At 42.5% G+C, this 21,061-nt stretch overlaps 1 protein-coding gene across 1 annotated transcript; it reads left to right on the top strand.

Annotated features, from left to right (window-relative positions):
- Positions 1-15,200: 15,200 nt before the first annotated feature.
- LOC311526879 (uncharacterized protein) lies at positions 15,201-20,742 on the top strand (the record flags this gene model as incomplete). The annotated part of the gene is made up of 3 exons (XM_084640346.1): positions 15,201-16,027; positions 16,604-16,981; positions 20,687-20,742. Exons 1-3 carry the CDS (start codon positions 15,445-15,447, stop codon positions 20,740-20,742), a joined length of 1,017 nt encoding a protein of 338 aa, XP_084496472.1. The 5' UTR covers positions 15,201-15,444.
- Positions 20,743-21,061: the final 319 nt, after the last annotated feature.

Raw genomic sequence — 21,061 nt, 5'->3', positions numbered from 1 at the left:
GATAAGTCTCAAACATATGGATCCAGGCAGTAAAAGCTATTGGAGGCTCACCTGGGCTTTGCAGAAAGGGGGCAGGTGGGTTCAGAGGCAGAATGTTGTAGCAACCAGGCAAGGTACTAACAAGCTTCAACAGGACTTTATTTTTAAAGTGGAAACTTCTTTACCAAGCTGCTGCTGCACCCTCGGTAGCTCTCACTCAGCCTCCTCAACTTCCACCCCCCTTTCCTGTTTCCTGTCCTTTCAGACTCCCAACAGCCAGTGCTCCAAGTTTTAATAATTACAAGCAGCATCTAAACACCACACGAGGGTTAATCACTATTCTGCTTGAAAAGTGCCTTGGAACATCTAATTTTCATCTGGACAGGTGTTAGAGACAGGTAGAAAGGGTTCTGGTTTACAATTGCCTCTGAAAGATGCAGTCAGTGAGAGTTAAGCACTTCACATGAGATGTTCAGCGCCTGACAGACTTGGGTCCTATGCCCTCAGTCCAAATCTCATGGATCGAGCTGTGCATGAAAAGACTGACGGATGGGTTTCTGTCATTGCACTCTTTTTCAGCTTTTGCCCCCACACCTCCCCTTTGATTACTACAACACTTGCTTAAAAAAATCAATAATCCATTAGATAACAGAGTAGTGGCATTATAACAAAAGTCAGCTCGGCTGCTGCCAAACCTGAAAGCTTGGTGTCCAGAGATGAAGGCTTGTCCAAAAATGGAATAAAAACTCCTTCCAGCCCTAAAATAGTAATTGAGCAAATTAGGGTCTGTTTCTGTGGCTGTACAGAATATGGTTGCTGCTGGTGAGAACGTTTTATTGCAATCTACATCACCAAATCTACACTGGAAAGCATCAAGAGTATCAGAAAAACGCACTAGAAGAAAATATTTCCAATTACCGCTGAAACCACAGGGGGCGCATTAAGGTAATAGTGAAGTGGTGTTTTGTTGAAGTCTAAGCGCTGAAGATGTAATCTCAACTGAAGATTGTCTTTTGCTTTTGTGTGTGTCCCACAATGTTGGGGACTTGTTGAATGAGCAAGGGCAGCAATGTTTGGGCCATAATAATCGGTAATGCAGTGTTTTGGTGTGTGTATGTGAACGCCCCTTGCTTTATTCTTACAGTCATGTTTCCCTAATCAGCACCTATTACCATAATGAGTGTGAATATATTTAATAGTATAATTATGATGAGTAATGATATCGTAAAAATCTTTACTGAATATTGTGAAGAAATGTAATGTGCCTATGAAGGAGACAATTTTAAAGGTTACTATCTTATCTACTATATTTTTTTAAATACCCAAAAGGTATTAGTTTGTGTTTATATGCTAAAGTCCCAATTTTCTTTGGTTGTAAATAGGCATAGTCTTGTTCACTCAATGGAGTTTCACCCATCTAAACTAAACAAAGAAGTTATCTTAAGTTCCTGGAAATTTGCATTCATACATCCAAACCCTTATACAGCCAGGGTAAAACTCATCCTCATGCAGTGGGCTTATACCAGACCTATGCACCAGTAAAGTTACTCTGTATTTTGCAGCCTCTGAGTGCTTACATAGAACTTAAATGGCACTTAAGTTTTGTGTGGGTCCTCTGCACAGCTGTGAGTTTCACCCTAGGAGCACAAGGGCAGTCCCGACAATATTAATTTTCTAATTTGTCTCCCCTGGTATAGCCCCAGAAATGTTCGAGCTGATTCTCTTTAAAAAGACACTCTGTGAGTTACTTTGAATTTATCAAATAACTTTTCTTAAAAAAAAAAAAAGATACAAAACAGTGAGATTGGTAGTTTGCTCCTTAATGTATGAGAACAAATTTTCCTGGGACAAGCTTTCATACGTTTACTGGTAAGTTTCAAGTCACACTGGGATTTGACTTAAACTTTCTAAGAAAATTCTCTTTTTAAATGCAAAATGAGTGCTGATCATCCACTGATATTCCTTCCCTTTTATTGTAGCTAAGGGATGTTCAAGGATAAGGGGCCCTTCAAACACTATATTGACATGTATATGGTGAAATCTAGATGTAACAGGGAGTTGGATTTCCAGCTGTAACTTTGAATTTCCTTGCTTTTTGTGGGGAAAGTCAGACTCTTAAAAGGTATATTTTAGCAAAGTCCTAGGGATTTTGCTTTGTAAATCATATGTTCTGGGATTATGCAGCTAAATCCCTATGTGCTTTTATTGCCATCTAACCCTTCATGTTGTTTGAGGAAAAAAATGAAAACAGGAAATTGTTACTAAAGGACTTAACATTTGAAAATCCAAAGGAGTGAAAGAAATAGCACAGCATAGGGAAGGATATACAAGAGACTGCAGTGATGCTGATCAGGTTTGTCTTTTCCATATGACACTTAGTAGTTTCCACTAGAGCTTGTCAGAACCTTTCGATGGAGATGTTTTGAGAGACAGAGGGAGAGATTAGGTGGTATGGATACTGGCCTGAAAGGTGGGAGACTGAGATACATGTTCCTTCTCTGCCTGATTCAGGACTTTTCTATGCAGTGGGGTAATGCGCACTATGGAGGTGTGATTTCTAAAGCACGCTAACTTGTGGCGCCTTCATTGCTGGTGTACATTAAAGGTTCCCAAGGGTACTTTAACATAGTGCTCTAAAACAGCAGTACATTAAAGCGCACCAGCAGGGTCTACGTGAACCAACTCATATGCATCACATTAGTATGCTTTAGAAATCACACCCCCAAAAAGTGCAGGTAGACTTTACGTAGACAAGCCCTCAGAGTGATCTGGAAGGAAAAACTATGCTCTGAATCAGGCAGATCAGGGACTTGAACTTGGGTCTCCCACATCCCATGCGATAGCGTGTGGCACATACACTATTCTGTTTTGGGGCAAGTATTTGAAAGGTTTTGTTTTCATTTCAATGCAAATAAAAATAAATGTTGAAACCTCAAAATGGAATTGCCATCCCCCAGTCAGCTCTGGTTTCAACAGATTCTTGGTCACCTTTAGGTAATTCCCTACTAAAGTTCTTTACTGCCATGGAATGCTAGAGCTGTTTTAAAGGATTTGCCCTCCTAAAATTGTTTTGTATTCCTGTTTTGTTCGTCTTTAGCCATTCTGTGTCCATCAAGATTAAATTGCTTGGGGAAGTTTCCTTTTCTGCAGGTTTAGTCTTTGTACAGATTGTCGTCTTTGATGACCATGCTAGCATTCTCCACTAGTTGACTTGACTTTCACCACCCAAAGGACTTTCCAGTCATTAGACGGTTTTAGTGCAGTCCATCATTCCAGTGAAATGAGACTATGCCTCATAAATAACAATGTCCTTTGGGTTTGTTACTGTAATTCAGCAACCATACTAAAGGGATTCTTGTCTTTCTAGGTTGCTTCCCTCAGCTTGCTTGTGTTCAAATGTTCCTTTCGTGCTGTTTCTCTTCCAAGAATATTGGCATTAGGGGACCAAGATTGGGGCATTTTCTGAAGTAATGGCACCTAAACAAATTGGACCAAATTCAGACCTGACCTGAACAGTGGCATATGTCACACATGGGTAAATTGGTGTAACTGATATACCAAAGGGGCACCAGGGAAAGCAGAACATTTTTTTGTTTTTTAAAAAAGTAGGTCCCCCCTATTTTTTTTTCTTATACCTTCATACAGCCTCCTGTTCAGTACCTTTCCTATTTCAGGCTAGCCATTTTTCCCTGGTGGTATGGAGCCAGTCAATTTACGGCAGCATTTTCATTACCTCTGAATTGGATCAATTATCTCTTGGTATCTATGATGGTCAAGCAGCTTATGAACAGGGCCTGATATCAGTCAAAGAAAAAGGGTTAAGTGTAGATAGCCAAGACACAATCGTATTACTTAGTCCTGTCTTCTTGGTGTCATATCTTCTTCATATCAGCTAGGAATACTTATCCACTTGTGTGTGTAACAGCTAGAGGAAGGGAGTAGTTTGGTTCTTGACTGGAGTAATTTTCTGTTAAGCAGATAGCTCAGGGATGGGCAAACTTTTTGGCCCAAGGGCCACATCTGGGGATGGAAATTGTATGGCGGGCCATGAATGCTCAGGAAATTGGGGGTTGAGATGTGGGAGGGGGTGAGGGCTCTGGTAGGGAGTGCAGGCTCTGGGGTGGGGCCAGAAATGAGGAGTTCAGAGTGCAGGCGGGAGCTCCGGGCTGGGATAGGGGGTTGGAGTGTGTGTGTGGGGGTGAGGGCTCAAGCTGGGGGTGTAGGATGGGGAGGGTGTGCTAGGCTGGGACCGAGGGGTTCAGAGGGTGGGATGGGGGTCGGGGCGCAGGAGGTGGGCAGGGGTACAGCCTCCCAGCAGCGCTTATCTCCAGCAGCTCATGGAAGCGGTGGCATGTCCCCCCTCTGGCTCCTACGTGGAGGCGCAGCCAGATGGGTCTGCATGATGCCCCGTCTGCAGGCACTCCCCCTGCAGCTCCCATTGGCTGTGGTTCCCAGCCATGGCACGCACGGAGCGGGGCAAGCCCCAGACCCTGCTCCCTGGCTGGAGCTCGAGGGATGGATTAGAATGTCTGAAGGGCTGAATGTGGTCCCCGGGCCATAGTTTGCCCACCCCTGCGATAGCGAGTGCAGCTATGTCAAAGGTTTTATTCTGATAGTTATGTCATAATGATTTACCACCAGGGGGAGCAATTCATCTTAACACTAAGAAAATCTGGGCATCTGGCAAACTGGTGTTCTTCCTGCAGAAGGTGACCTTTTAGATTCCACAGCTCCTGGGATTCATGTTCAACAAAAATGAGACAGTGGCATGATTTCACCCAACAGTTGGAACCCCTCACTGGAATGGCCTTGGCATGGCTTTGCAAACCCTCCGCTAGCAGTCACTCTCCTGGTTTGGTTGTTTCCTCAGCTGTTCATTTTCTTGAGCAACAAATTGCGATCCATTTGGTCCTAGTGTGTGAATGTTTTCCCGTGACATAGTTCTAAATGAAGTGATTGCTGTGTCTGTCGGCAGGCAGTGTGATTCACAGCAACAGATGCTTTCCAAGCAGGTAAAGCAGCATCTGGACTAGGATGACACTGCTGGTGGCAGAATATTCTCCAGTTTCCCTATCCTTGCCCTGGGCAGAAAAGACTGATTATTTGCCAACTCCTTTGCTGACAGCCACACTGATTTTTGTCTGAAGTTTAAGGGCTGCAACACTTGCTGGCACTAAATCCTATTAAATGTTGAAGTTTTGTTACTCCTTCCTCACAATAAAGAGAAAAAGAAATAAGATTGGAAGTTAAATCATTTCATTGATCGGGTTGGGTTAAAAAACCCAAAACAAGCGAGTTCCTAAAAGAATGAGAAAGTCAAAACTAAAAGCTTCCTCCTTCCTGCTAAATCTCTTATAATCCCCCCGGATGTTAAGAAAGGTGATAAAGAGAGATCACATCAGTACTACGTATTCTGGAGAATATCAGCTGGTTCCCAGATCATAAATCCTCCATTCTTTGCAAAATGGCACAAAGACTCCTCAGAAAAAAGCAATCTCCGAGGCTATTCCACTGGAGCAGCAGATGCCCTGGCCATTCTTGGTCACGTTCTCCCCTACTGCTAGGACATGAGCAGAGGTAATCTAGTGCTGTGGAAACTACTAGGCATGGAAGACAAGTAAAGAGAATACTGCCTCTGTGGTAAGGGCTGTAGCCCCTCGACTGGTACTGTACATTGTGGAGTCAGGGCTCTGCAGACTGGGGTCGGACCTGCTCCATGCAGCACCATTACCTCTCAGTGCTACAGGGATTCCTGGGAGGGTTTTGTTTTGTTTTGTTTTGTTTTTTAAGCAAACTGATTCCCTCCACTTTGCTGTTCAGGGGCATCAAGTTGCCCCTGAACAGCTTTGCAGAGACACTGGGCCTCCACTGGTGTTCCAAGGTCTGTGTGCATCAACTGTTTAATGGGGCCAAACTTCTTCCCCATTCACTGTGCAGAGGCAAACCCGGCCTCCTTTCTGCAAAAGAAACTGCACAATTTTCAATCAAGGAGGCCAGTTTCTGTTGTCACTGGCCTTGGTATAAATCTGGAAGAACTCCAGTGAAGTGACTGTAGATTTGTATCTGCATAGCTGAGAGCACAATTTGGCCCATGGATTCTCCTGCCCCCTTTGCAGATTTTTTCCCATATAGGGGAGAATCTCGATCTCTGGGTCTTAGTCTTTCTACTCCTTTTCCTATAGCATAGAGTTAGATTATTACCTTGAATTCAGGCGTATTTCTCCCAAAGACGTTAATGGGAGCTGCAGGAAGTCACTCAAGGACAGAACTGGGCTCCAGTATGGGTTGTAATGTTAGTGGAACTAGTAATTACTTTCTCCAGAGGAGCTATGGACTTATTGAAACCTTTTATAGTATAATCAAGTTTGTATGGAACAGTCACTGTGATGTAAGAGGAACATGGGTTTGGGAATACCAGAGGATTCCCCCTCTCCTAATTAAAAACAGAATGTCTGTGCTAAAATCATTGATAGAATTAAGTTATTATTACCATGCCCTTTTGAAAGAGCTAATTGTGTAAAAAGTCTCTTCCAATTATTTAATCTCCCTTTAGTTTTTTGAAGATTCCATTCAAAGACCTGTTAAAGTGTCAGTTCATAAGAGCGCTTATGGGACTTTCAAGCTGAACTTGCTCCTTTTGGAATTTATGGGAGCAAAGGTCTCAAATTGGGCAACAACTTCTAAACAATTTTTTCTTTTTAATTTGTAATTGCAAAGGAAACTTTATCTTTGCATTTTTTACAAAACATATGTAGACATGCATAAAACTAGCAAAGAGGAATAGAGTAAATGATCAAATACAGAGAGGGGAAAGTGCTGAAGTTCCATTTTCAAAAGTAGCAGGCCCTTAGAGCTTAAGTTTCATTGAGTTTCACTGAGACTTAAGGTCTTAAATGCCTGCTATTTTGAAAATGAGACTTAAGCACCTAAATGCTTAGGTGCTTCTGAAAATTTTACCTATAAACTAAAAACTCTTGTATTCAGACATGATGACAAGGGACAAATCTTGATACCCAGAGCCAGAAGCACATCATCAAGCTGAAGTTACACTTCGTACTTAATGTACACTTGTGCGTGCTTTCTCCCTCCCTCTCTCCCTCTGTCTATCTGTCTTTCACAGCTTGGCTGAGAAGCAAGAGAATGTGGCTAACTGACTTATCCAGTTGAAGAATGCAGGCCTGCTCTTTGACTATTGGGGTAAATAATATTTTCTACTATAAGTATGTCTTGTATTCCTGCAAATTGTTATGTGTTGCTTGGAAGCTTTTCCTTCTTTACAAAACTATAGCTTCACATCGGGCAGGAACCAAGATAAGAGAAACAAAGGTAGCCGTAAGTCTATCAATGATGAAAGCCTAAGAAGCTTCTAGTCACTCATTTCAAAGCTGCAAAGGGTTAAAGTTAGAACTTGGAGGATTCTCATAAAGATCAGAAGACAACATTCCATGGAGAGCATTGATGGTGTTGGCAGAAAATTTAGGGCCTGATCCAAAGCCCATTGGGCTATGGCCCTTATTTAGAAAAAGGGATTACATTTTGGACCTCACAGAAGGGTATGAGATAGTGAGCTAACATAAATGATCAATCCAGATGTCTGTCCTGACAGAGAGAGATGGCAAAGGCAAACATGCATGAGCCTAGCTGTGTAGAGCTGTACACAGCTCTGTAATCGCAAACGCAGAAGATTTAATCCACAGGGTTGGAGATAGGAAATTATCTGACAAAAATGTTAGCAGCATAAGAGCATTTTCTTGTCCACAGTTAAGATTAGTGTGTATAAGAACCTTAAATGTTAATCCAGAGTGAAGACAAGTGTGTTTTTTCTAAGTGCTAAGCAGCTGGCAAACAGTGTTTTCTGAAGGGGTTGTAATTAATGATATTCTTATTCCATTTAGGCCTCTCTTTGCATCATCAGTTAAAGTAATTTTTCCAAATGTTCTACCATTTAGAAGAAATGAGCAGTTTAGAAAGGACCAGTTGTCATTTCAGAAAATTAACTAAGTCCAATTAAAATGATTCCTCTGGCTTGCAAATCAGCAAAGATCAATTCTGTTGGGGTGTTTGGAAACCATTGGCTTTCAGTCTTAAAGTGAATAAAGCTCTGACTTTACCTTTAAGGTTTATGATGATTATTTTGGATTACATTGGATCAAATTCATCTCTGGTGTAACCGCACTGAAGTCAGAGGAATTAGACCTAAGATGTGTTTGACCTATTGTGTCTACAGGCCCTGAAGATGTGTTTTGTATTTCTGGGACACTATGTTTTCCTAATGACAGGTTTCAGAGTAACAGCCGTGTTGGCAAAAAGAAAAGGTGTACTTCTGGCGCCTTAGAGACTAACCAATTTATCTGAGCATAAGCTTTCGTGAGCTACAGCTCACTTCATCGGATGCATACTGTGGAAAATACAGAAGATGCTTTTATACATACAAACCATGAAAAAATGGCCCAGGATTTCCAGGTTAATGGCCCACCTTGATTATCATACACATTGTAAGGAGAGTGATCGCTTCAGATAAGCTATTACCAACAGGAGAGTGGGGTGGAGGGAGAGAAAACCTTTTGTAGTGGTAAACACCCATTTTTTCATGGTTTGTATGTATAAAAGCATCTTCTGTATTTTCCACAGTATGCATCCGATGAAGTGAGCTGTAGCTCACGAAAGCTTATGCTCAAATAAATTGGTTAGTCTCTAAGGTGCCACAAGTACTCCTTTTCTTTTTATGTTTTCCTATGCCCTGTGTTAAAGCCATACACTGCCCTGAATCCACCCCCACAACGCCAGATGACACCCAGGGGAATTGTACATGTAGATCGATGGCACTAGCTGCTCTTCAGTTTGCATGTCTTTGTCGCTCTCTAAATACAGGCTCCCTGCATCAGATTGGGAGCTAGACTTTTCCTTACCACATATAAAGTCTGACATTCTGAATCATATATTCATTGCTTACTGAAGGCATGGAATGCTTTTCTGATTTTAATTTCAAATGAGCTTATTTGGAGATTGCATATCTACACAGGAAAAATCGGTCCCCCAGAACAGACAGAAAATTGGTAAGGCTTAATAAAATTGATGTAATGATGGCTAATGTACTGCCTGTATAAAGGCAAACTTATATTGACTTAGTCCTCCCCAAAATGACATACATATGGTGTGTTTTTAATGTAATTTTTTATCATTATGGGAAAAACATTAGAATCCCTTTATCCCCACCACCAGGTTCTGGAAAAATGTCCACAAGGAAATGGGAACTGTCTATTCTTTATGGGTGAAATTTGCCCATATGCCAAGGACCAATTCTTGGCCTACGCACCACTTAACTACCACTGTTTAGATGACTTAAGTGGCACATATATCTTTGCACAGCCATGAATTTCATGCATGATATTTCTTTGCTTGACACAAACCACAGGTTTATTGATCCAATAAATATGGGCCAATTAACCACTATCAGGTTAGGAGGTTTTTAATCTCTTTGCAGATTTTTTTTCTTACTCGCTTTGAAACTTCCTATTTAAAAAAGTAAGTTAGAATTTTTATCTAAAGTGTCAGTTATGATATCATGACCTTAGTTTCAAACTACTGGGGGAGGGGAAGGAAAAATGGTGCTTCAACTAGCAAATGGGCAAATTTGACTCTATTAGAGCGATGCCAGTTCTTTCCAGGTCACTGCTAGATGTACTGTAAGACACACCCACACTTTATGTGATAACTAAAAGTATAGATTAAAAATAAGTTAATCAAAAAGCACCAAAGTCATACCTGGCATAACTCTATTAAGCTCAGTGGATTTGTACCAATGAAGTTACGCCAGGGTGAATTTGGCCCCGATCTCCTCTCATTCTTGGATGCAAAGAACTCGCACTCCAGTAGGTGTTAATGGACATGTATTATTATTTTATTTATTCATGTATGTTTATTTAGATCATAAGCTCTTTGCAGCAGGGACCACCTTTTTCATTCTGTGTTTCTATGGCACCTGCACAATGGGGTCCTAGGAATTAACACAATACAAATTAATAACAACAATAATAAAGCATATATTCTGCAGGCTTGGGCCTAGGAATCAACCTATTTAGTCCCAGGAGATGACTCATACCAGTTCTACCTGGAGATAACCAAATAATGGAAAACCAATTTCACAGAATATTTTGAAGTTATTTCCATTTCCTAGGGTTCAGAAAAAAACAACATTTTGTTGTTTTAGAAATTCTTTATGACTTTTTTCCCCAGTTTTTTTAATTCTCTTATTCTCCCCATTATTTTGGGTAACTGCGTGCAATAAAACGAATAAGGTCTAGGTTTCCCCCTCTGCGCCTTTCCTCTTGCTACTGTGTAACATTTCAAGAATTCTTGAACTTTGGGGAAGGTCCAGAGGCCCAGTTAATTTCATTATTTACAGAGGGGCAAAAGGAAAAATGGGAAAAATGAAGAGATTCCTAAACCTCCATCATTCTATTGTCTTCAGTCTCAAAAAGGAAGAAAGGAAAAATGGGAGTTGGAGGAGGAAGGGGGAGACCATTCAAAATTTTAAAATGTTTAGTTTCAGTGAAAAACTGGAAAGTTTTGAAAAAAAAAAAACCCAAAAACCATTCCCCCCAAAAGTTTTTGGTTTTCAAAAAGGCCCTTTTTAATTGAAAAATGTTGGCCAAGTCGACTTCTCCTGCAGAAATCAGTTGAGAAGGAGAATTGGGATTTTAGATTTTCCTTTATAATTTTGCACATTTACTTCACCATCATGTACACTAGTCTTTGAATTAATGAGTCATCTTATTCCTGTATTCATGTTCTTCAACCCTACTGTGATTTAATATTTATATTGTAGTAGCTCCTCCATACCTCCTACCATGCCAGAGCCCCATGATGCTAGACACTCTACAAACGTCGTTGCATCATACCTGAGATTAGGCTGCAAGTATAGTGTCTGACTTTTATTGTGAGGCACTTAACATGTGTTGGGCACTGTACAATAATAATAATTAATAGTAATAATAATAATAATAAATACGTCCCAAGAGACAAATTCAATGGGTTTACACCAAGTATGAATTCAGCCCTTTTGAATCATTACATTAAATCTGACAATAACTCTCAGCACATCTAGCATTGAACTGGAAAAGACCTGGCATTACTACAGCAGAGTATAATGTGCTATACTTGCCAGTCAAAGCACCATTTCCCCTCACTCCCCTTTTTGTTTGCAGTCGTGTGAAGCTAAGGTCATGATCTATAACTGACAGTTTTACATTAAGCCAGAGGCCTCTGAACTTCAGTTTATATTTTCTGAATTGTTTAACTTTGTCAGATTAGAACTGAATGTAACAATTCATGGATAGAAAGCTGGAAAGAATCATAAGGGTACCATTAGCAGCAGGGTCTTCTTCCCCTCGCTTATATTAACGTAGAAAAAGTCTCAGTATACTGAGCTCCTGCGCTTGATTCTCACTTACTCCATTGCTACACTTGGGTCAGGAAATGGGGGGTGAAGGGTAAAGGTATATTTTATATCACCTTAGTTATTCCCCTGTTCTTGGGTGTGTAAGTCTTGCCTAGCCCTGGGTATAACTGCTGTTGGAAAGCAATGAAATACAGAATTATAATGCTCATACAGGAGATGAGAGTAATATGACATGAACCAAGCAGCAAGTCTTTTGTAAGGGTAAATTGAACTTCTACAACTTGTAAAATTAATTTAAAGACTTAACAAATAGTGGCTAATTAAGAACTTGTGAAAATATTTTATTTTAACTCTCAAAAGGCTTTGGATAAAGTCTCTCACAAGGCTAGTAAGGAAACATGATAACCACGAGCTGACATCTCTAGGCTTGTCATGGATTAAAAGATGGTTAATAGGCAGCAAGATTAAGAATGAATGGCCAGGTCCGAGAGCAGGAAATGAGTTTATGAGTTTACCTCTGGAACCAGCTTTGACCTCTAGAGGAAAGGAAGTAAAGTGACATATTTTGCTGAAGACGTAAAATTAGTCGAGGCCATGGGAGATTATTGGGAATTCATATGGCTCTGATGAAATTTGATAGGTGAGGAGCACCATAGCAGATCAAATTCAACACAGATAAGTGCGGTGTAATGCACATTGGAATGAACAATAAATACTAAAGAGTCTGACTCATATTTAAGTAGCACCATTTATACAGTAGGTTCCCAAAGCACTTTATAAGATATTGAACTAGCAGTCTCTCTCTCTCTCTCTCATACAGTGTGTGCATCTAGCTAGCTAATTTCCGCTATCAATGAAGTGCAGTGGCTGTTTTCACAGTGCACTGTAATATTGCAAACACTTCAGCAGAGGAAGGATGAAATTCACTTCTGTACAGAGAACCAGGATATAGCCTCTGTGCCACTCAGGTTCCATTTTCAGATCTTAAGTGACACTTATGCAGTACCTAGATCTTGGCCTAGCTCTTTTCATTGGGGTGAATTTCACTTGATGCAAAGAATATCTTAGCCATTCAGAATGACAGGAGCAATTTTAAGTAAGCAGGAGATAGTTACTAGAACTGGTCAGAAAACTTTGATCAGAATGAAATTTTGATAGAAAAGTGAGAAACACTGGATCATATCCTCACCGTGTGTAAATCGATATTGCTCCATTGATTTGATGGAGCGATGGTGGTTTACCTCACCTGAGGATCTGGCTTCCTGTCTTGAAGATTTTCCATGATTTTCCTCTACCATCTTCTGATGGCTATTCTGATCCACTTGGAAATTAGCCACGATACTGGGGCTAATACATCTGACTCTTGTGAAATGTGCTACAGATTCTTTAATGACTATGCAGGCTGTCAGAAAGTTGCAATAAAGTAAGACTAAATGAGTGAAATTCACCCCAGTTAGAAAACCAGCATGAGGACCACCTGAAATCTAACTCACATCCTCAAAATAAGATTGGAGTGATTCACATGCCTTGCACTGATCTTTTGCACAGGGATGAATTTCACCCTAATGTGTAGAGCTGTAAAATCTGATCTCGTATAATTAAGAACAGAGTCTGTGTTTATACTTGCTAGAATTCATTACAATTCCTATCTGACTCTGGTCTCAAATCACCAGCTTGGCTTAGGAAGAAATGTTCTCCAGTGCCAAGTTTGCCATAGAATTGAACATGTAGGTACTACTTGGGCTGAGCACGATGTCCATGAACAGTTTTGCTTCTCCTCCGACATCCCTCCATTGTGTGGTTGAAATTTCATTGTAACACAATTTTTTCAAACAGCTCCATAGTTATATTTATTATGGGGTTATTTTACTTTCTGAAACATAGGGAATTGGGAAAAGAAGCTGAATTAGATGGACCACTGTTCTTGTTTTGGTTTGGTAGCTCCTATGTTCCTGCAGTACAAGCTCTTTGTCTTATCCAACATAAAATCAATGCCGCAGAAGAACTGGCAGATATGCAGCAGAATAACTATTATTCTCAAAATAATCTAAAGAAAATGGAATTTTCCCATTTCTCCTGCATAATCTTTTGAATTTCATTAAAACAATTAATTCACTGGTGTTCTAGCTCTTCCCTTCCTTTTTTAAAATATAAAAATAACATAGATGAAAGAACAATTTTTGTTATCTGTTTGCTTTACTTCATTTGCAGTGTTTCTTCTATCAAATGAAACTTTGAAGATTAGCAAATAAAATACATCACAAAATATTTCCATCTGTAATGAATGGAGAGATTAAAAGTTTAGTACAATACACAAACACTCCTAGGTCTTTCTCCCCAAAGCTATCCCATGGAGACTGAAAACATCCTTTCCTAAGATTCCAAGTGCTTCAAAAAGCTGTAATCAGACTTTTTTGTTTCCAGGAAGACTAGTGCTATTGTATTTCATTTTTCTCCTTGACAAATTGTACTTTTTCTTCCTTTCTATTAGTTTGGGTAAGTCTGAGGTGAATTTGGCCCTCATTAAAGTCGAAAAACGAATGGCACTGATTAGATCCTGGTACAATACAGGCAGGAGTTTGACAAAATTCCCTTTGCAGCTCTGCTGGGGCAACTCAAGTTTGACCCACAACACCCCTATTGTTCTGACTCGGGTCTCTGGCAAGCTCCGCTCATAAATGATGCCAAACCTTGCGGTGCTTTTCCTGATGGGTGTAACCATCTATTAGGGATGCTACCAGTATTTCCACTTGCAATACTTCAAGTTAAGTCTGAAGAGATGAAAGGTTTCTTTAACCCACTGCACCACCTTGTCTGGTGTGAGAGCTACTCCGCTGGTGTGAGGTATCCACGCCAAGCAAGAAAGTGACAGAAAAATGAAGCCCTGTCATGTTACCTGTCCATGCCAGTTCCATAAACTAGTTCTTTTTATTTTATAAATTTCATCTTTCCAAAGACTGCTTAGTCCCACCATGTACATGACACAAACCTGAAAGAAAATGAGCATGTTGGGCAAAAAGCATACAAGATAAGCAAAACATCAACAGCCATCACTAGCACAATGGGGCTTATGAAGCATATGTGTGTATCATACACTGATTTAATGTGTGATTTTTGTCTCCCCTTATAGGCTTGCCTCTGCAACTAAATTGCCCTGCTGCCTTCAATTTAGGATGCTTTCCTTGAGCTCCAAAAGTAGAGGCCTGTGTTTCTGGTGAAGTAGTCCCTGGGTTCAAGCTCTGCTGAAGAACCAGGGTGGGATCATTATAAAGTGGCACCACAAATTAGGACTTGAACTCTTGTGGGGTTCTAGATGCTTGAGACAAGGTTGTATTGCAGGGGAGAGTGTGTAATGTACTGACCTAGTCCATGTCTAGGATCTCATGTCTTCCTCTACTAGTTCTAAGTCCCAGCTCTGATCTTGTCTTTTCTTTAGCCGTTGGTATGTTAGGTGCCTGATTTCAGAGATCCAAGTCCTCATGACTCCTGTTGTTAATTAAATTCAGTGGGAGCTGCTGGTACTCAGCACCTCTGAAAATTGGGCTTTAGGCCTTTTTTACCAAGAATTTCCTACCATTGCTACCACTGGTTATTTAGAAGAAGGGTGTTCTTGTGGTCAGGGCATTGGACTGGGACTACACATCTGGAAATCTGGGGTGAGTTTGCCAGCTTTGCCATAGACTCACTGTGTGACCTGGGTTATATCACTCCCTGGTCTACACTAGGACTTTAGGTCGAATTTAGCAGCGTTAAATCGATTTAAACCTGCACCCGTCCACACAGTAAAGCCCTTTATTTCGACTTAAAGGGCTCTTAAAATCGATTTCCTTACTCCACCCCTGACAAGTGGATTAGCGCTTAAATCGACGTTCCCAGCTCGAATTTGGGGTACTGTGGACACAATTCGATGGTATTGGCCTCCGGGAGCTATCCCAGAGTGCTCCATTCTGACCGCTCTGGACAGCACTCTCAACTCAGATGCACTGGCCAGGTAGACAGGAAAAGAACCGCGAACTTTTGAATCTCATTTCCTGTTTGGCCAGCGTGGCAAGCTGCAGGTGACCATGCAGAGCTCATCAGCACAGGTGACCATGATGGAGTCCCAGAATCGCAAAAGAGCTCCAGCATGGACCGAACGGGAGGTACGGGATCTGATCGCTGTTTGGGGAGAGGAATCCGTGCTATCAGAACTCCGTTCCAGTTTTCGAAATGCCAAAACCTTTGTGAAAATCTCCCAGGGCATGAAGGACAGAGGCCATAACAGGGACCCGAAGCAGTGCCGCGTGAAACTGAAGGAGCTGAGGCAAGCCTACCAGAAAACCAGAGAGGCGAACAGCCGCTCTGGGTCAGAACCCCAAACATGCCGCTTCTATGATGAGCTGCATGCCATTTTAGGGGGTTCAGCCACCACTACCCCAGCCGTGTTGTTTGACTCCTTCAATGGAGATGGAGGCAATACGGAAGCAGGTTTTGGGGACGAAGAAGAGGAGGAGGAGGAGGAGGTTGTAGATAGCTCACAGCAAGCAAGCGGAGAAACCGGTTTTCCCGACAGCCAGGAACTGTTTCTCACCCTAGACCTGGAGCCAGTACCCCCCGAACCCACCCAAGGCTGCCTCCTGGACCCAGCAGGCGGAGAAGGGACCTCTGGTGAGTGTACCTTTTAAAATGCTATACATGGTTTAAAAGCAAGCATGTGAAAGGATTACTTTGCCCTGGCATTTGCGGTTCTCCTAGATGTAGTCCTAAAGCCTTTGCAAAAGGTTTCTGGGGAGGGCAGCCTTATTTCGTCCTTCATGGTAGGACACTTTTATCACTCCAGGCCAGTAACACATACTCGGGAATCACTGTAGAACAAAGCATTGCAGTGTATGTTTGCTGGCATTCAACCAAAATCCGTTCTTTCTCTCTCTGTGTTATCCTCAGGAGAGTGAGATATAATTCATGGTCACCTGGTTGAAATAGGGTGCTTTTCTTCAGGGACACATTCCTGCTGTGCTGTTTGCCTGTGGCTGAACAGAAATGTTCCCCGCTGTTAGCCACGGGGAGGGGGGAGGGTTGAGGGGGTAGTCACGCGGTGGGAGTAGGCAAAATGCGACCTTGTAACGAAAGCACATGTGCTATGTATGTAATGTTAACAGCAAGGTTTACCCTGAAAGAGTGTAGCGACTGTTTTATAAAATGTGTCCTTTTAAATACCGCTGTCCCTTTTTTTTTCTCCACCAGCTGGATGTGTTTCAATGATCACAGGATCTTCTCCTTCCCAGAGGCTAGTGAAGCTTAGAAAGAAAAAAAAACGCACTCAAGATGAAATGTTCTCCGAGCTAATGCTGTCCTCCCACACTGACAGAGCACAGACGAATGCGTGGAGGCAAATAATGTCAGAGTGCAGGAAAGCACAAAATGACTGGGAGGAGAGGTGGAGGGCTGAAGAGAGTAAGTGGCGGGCTGAAGACAGGGCTGAAGCTCAAATGTGGCGGCAGCGTGATGAGAGGAGGCAGGATTCAATGCTGAGGCTGCTGCAGGACCAAACCAGAATGCTCCAGTGTATGGTTGAGCTGCAGCAAAGGCAGCTGGAGCACAGACTGCCGCTGCTGCCCCTCTGTAACCAACCGCCCTCCTCCCCAAGTTCCATAGCCTCCACACCCAGACGCCCAAGAACGCGGTGGGGGGCCCTCCGGCCAACCAGCCACTCCACAACAGAGGATTGCCCAAAAAAAAGAAGGCTGTCATTCAATAAATTTTAAAGTTGTAAACTTTTAAAGTGCTGTGCTTAAAGTGCTGTGTGGCATTTTCCTTCCCTCCTCCACCACCCCTCCTGGGATACCTTGGTAGTCATTCCCCTATTTGTGTGATGAATGAATAACGAATGCATGACTGTGAAGCAGCAATGACTTTATTGCCTCTGCAAGCGGTGATTAAAGGGAGGAGGGGAGGGTGGTTAGCTTACAGGGAAGTAGAGTGAACCAAGGGGCGGGGGGTTTCATCAAGGAGAAACAAACAGAACTTTCACACTGTAGCCTGGCCAGTCATGAAACTGGTTTTCAAAGCTTCTCTGATGCGTACCGCGCCCTCCTGAGCTCTTCTAACCGCCCTGGTGTCTGGCTGCGCGTAACCAGCAGCCAGGCGATTTGCCTCAATCTCCCACCCCGCCATAAACGTCTCCCCCTTACTCTCACAGATATTGTGGAGCACACAGCAAGCAGTAATAACAGTGGGAATATTGGTTTCGCTGAGGTCTAAGCGAGTCAGTAAACTGCGCCAGCGCGCCTTTAAACGTCCAAATGCACATTCTACCACCATTCTGCACTTGCTCAGCCTGTAGTTGAACAGCTCCTGACCACTGTCCAGGCTGCCTGTGTACAGCTTCATGAGCCATGGCATTAAGGGGTAGGCTGGGTCCCCAAGGATACATATAGGCATTTCAACATCCCCAACAGTTATTTTCTGGTCTGGGAATAAAGTCCCTTCCTGCAGCTTTTGAAACAGACCAGAGTTCCTGAAGATGCGAGCGTCATGCACCTTTCCCGGCCATCCCACGTTGATGTTGGTGAAACGTCCCTTGTGATCCACCAGAGCTTGCAGCACTATCGAAAAGTACCCCTTGCGGTTTATGTACTCGCCGGCTTGGTGCTCTGGTGCCAAGATAGGGATATGGGTTCCGTCTATAGCCCCACCACAGTTAGGGAATCCCATTGCAGCAAAGCCATCCACTATGACCTGCACATTTCCCAGGGTCACTACCCTTGATATCAGCAGATCTTTGATTGCGTGAGCTACTTGCATCACAGCAGCCCCCACAGTAGATTTGCCCACTCCAAATTGATTCCCAACTGACCGGTAGCTGTCTGGCGTTGCAAGCTTCCACAGGGCTATCGCCACTCGCTTCTCAACTGTGAGGGCTGCTCTCATCCTGGTATTCATGCGCTTCAGGGCAGGGGAAAGCAAGTCACAAAGTTCCATGAAAGTGCCCTTACGCATGCGAAAGTTTCGCAGCCACTGGGAATCGTCCCAGACCTGCAACACTATGCGGTCCCACCAGTCTGTGCTTGTTTCCCGAGCCCAGAATCGGCGTTCCACAGCATGAACCTGCCCCATTAGCACCATGATGCATGCATTGGCAGGGCCCATGCTTTCAGAGAAATCTGTGTCCATGTCCTGATCACTCACGGGACCGCGCTGACGTCGCCTCCTCGCCCGGTATCGCGTTGCCATGTTCTGGTGCTGCATATACTGCTGGATAATGCGTGTGGTGGTTGATGTGCTCCTAATTGCCAAAATGAGCTCAGCGGCCTCCATGCTTGCCTTGGTATGGCGTCCGCACAGAAAGAAGGCGCGGAACGATTGTCTGCCGTTGCTCTGACGGAGGGAGGGGCGACTGACGACACGGCTTACAGGGTTGGCTTCAGGGAGCTAAAATCAACAAAGGGTGTGCCTGTACATCAAGGAGTATTTCAGGCAGGACTGCATGGAGGGTTCCAATAAAAAATGGTGCACCAAAGTTATCGTTGTTATTGGAACAAGGAGGTTAGCCTGGCCTCTGATTGATACATGGCTAGATTAACCTCGCTGCGCCTTCTCTGTGACTGACTGCAGTGTGATCTAGACAGGGGAGGAGGAAAATGAGTCCAAAACAAATCTGGTCTATTTCTTGTTCTGACCCACTCCATCGATCCTTTACATCTTTGGCTGGCAGCAGACAAAAAAGGCGCGAAATGATTGTCTGCCCTTGCTTTCACGGGGGGAGGGAGGGTGGGAACGGGGTCCTGACGATATGTACCCAGAACCACCCGCGACAATGTTTTAGCCCCATCAGGCATTGGGATATCAACCCAGAATTCCAATGGGCAGCGGAGACTGCGGGAACTGTGGGATAGCTACCCACAGTGCAACGCTCCAGAAGTCGACGCTTGCCTCGGTACTGTGGAAGCGCTCCGCCGAGTTAATGCACTTAATGCACTTAGAGCATTTTCTGTGGGGACACACACACTCGAATATATAAAACCGATTTCAAAAAATCCGACTTCTATAAATTCGACCTAATTTCGTAGTGTAGACATACCCAGAGGGGCTGATTCTGACCTGTGCTGAGCAAAGCTCTGATATGAGAGAGGGATGGGGAGGTTCTTCAAGGAGCTGGTTCTGGATCCCTGATTCTGAGGCTGGAGTTGGGCTCAGTGATGATTGGAGCTGCTCCTAGGCAGCATTAAATTGGGCCACTGCTATAGCATCTTTAATAGATACTACATTAGGGGAGGATTGCATTCGCCCTGCCCCACTTGACCACTACACTAGGAGGGACATGGGGTGGAGGAGCAGAGCCAAGACATATCAGCAGGAAGTTCTTCTCTAGCATGGGAACTCTCTGCTGGGTATTTGTAAACTACTTGGAGAATCTGGCCCTTAATCTATAATCCCTGTCTGTAAAAGTAATACCCCCTGTCTCCCACCCTCTCTCTGTTTCATCTACAGTATTTAGATTGTCAGCTCTTTTGAGCAGTAAATATCATTTGCTATGTGTGTGCACAGTGCGTTGAACAATGTGGAAATTGTGAAGCACAATGGGAAATTGATTTTAATGGGATTTAAGAGCATGCTTAAGTACTCTGCTGAAATAGGGCCTAATGTGTCTTTTCTCCTCTGCAGCACATAACAGAGGGAACATTTGTTTGGATCCCATTGTTTGGATGTGCAGTTTTAGATAGGGCCCATATCTCCTTCAAACAGTCGAGTATGAAAAGCAGATGTGTATTCAGAGCACTTATGTCCCAGTAGCAGAACAAGGAGACCTTTTTTTTTTCCCTCTCAAAATATTTTTATCGGGGTCATAAACAAACACAGGAAAATCAAGGTCTCATACATAGAGTTCCAAGTAAAACAGACAAGAGAAGTTGGATAATTTTAAATACATGCTTGCAAATAAATTTCTTAACCAGTGTTGAGATATCATAGTTGTATAAATACAGTAGATGTAGTTTCTTTGGGAATGTATATGTATATAACTCCTATTATTATTAATAGAAATTTAAGTACATCAAGATTTTAAACACAAATGTCTAAAAGTTTGGCTTAAGTTTTCCTTTTAAAAACACACAGACAAATATTCAGTTTGGTGTACAAGAGTTCAAAGGTTCCAAATTGATTTTTACTGGGGAAAATGTAGCACTTCCTGTTAGGATCCATCCCTACAGTAACTTATCAGTGTAAATCAGAATGATCATCCAAGTTAATGAGTGTCAAAGATGAATGGAAATTTGCTCATTTCACAAAACATTATATTTGGTCTACTAATTCATCAATTTCCTGCAGACACAATAAAGTACATCTCACTTCTGGATTATTTCCAGTTTTTCTCTAAACACTGACAAATATTAAAAGATGAAATACTAATAAAACAAGAAACATCTTGACACTGACTAGTCTATGAATTGTGTGCTGTTTTGTCTGAGACCAGTACTCCTAATTATTTTTGCAGTTTCATAATAGCACCAAGTTAAATTCCTTTTTCTTTTGCTGCAAAACCAAAGACATTGGATGTAAAGGTTGAGCTCCTTTCTACTTATAAAACACAATGGTCTTTATTTCCTTATTGAAACTAACAGGAGTTATAGGCAGACATTCCAGAGCACAGAAACAAGAATATACTTCTCACATGTCAGGACAAAATGCAGATGATAAATGTTA

This window comes from Lepidochelys olivacea (assembly GCF_965140295.1).
Source record: "Lepidochelys olivacea isolate rLepOli2 genome assembly, chromosome: 10".
NCBI lineage: Eukaryota > Metazoa > Chordata > Testudines > Cheloniidae > Lepidochelys > Lepidochelys olivacea.
This window is presented reverse-complemented; position numbering and strand designations above follow the sequence as displayed.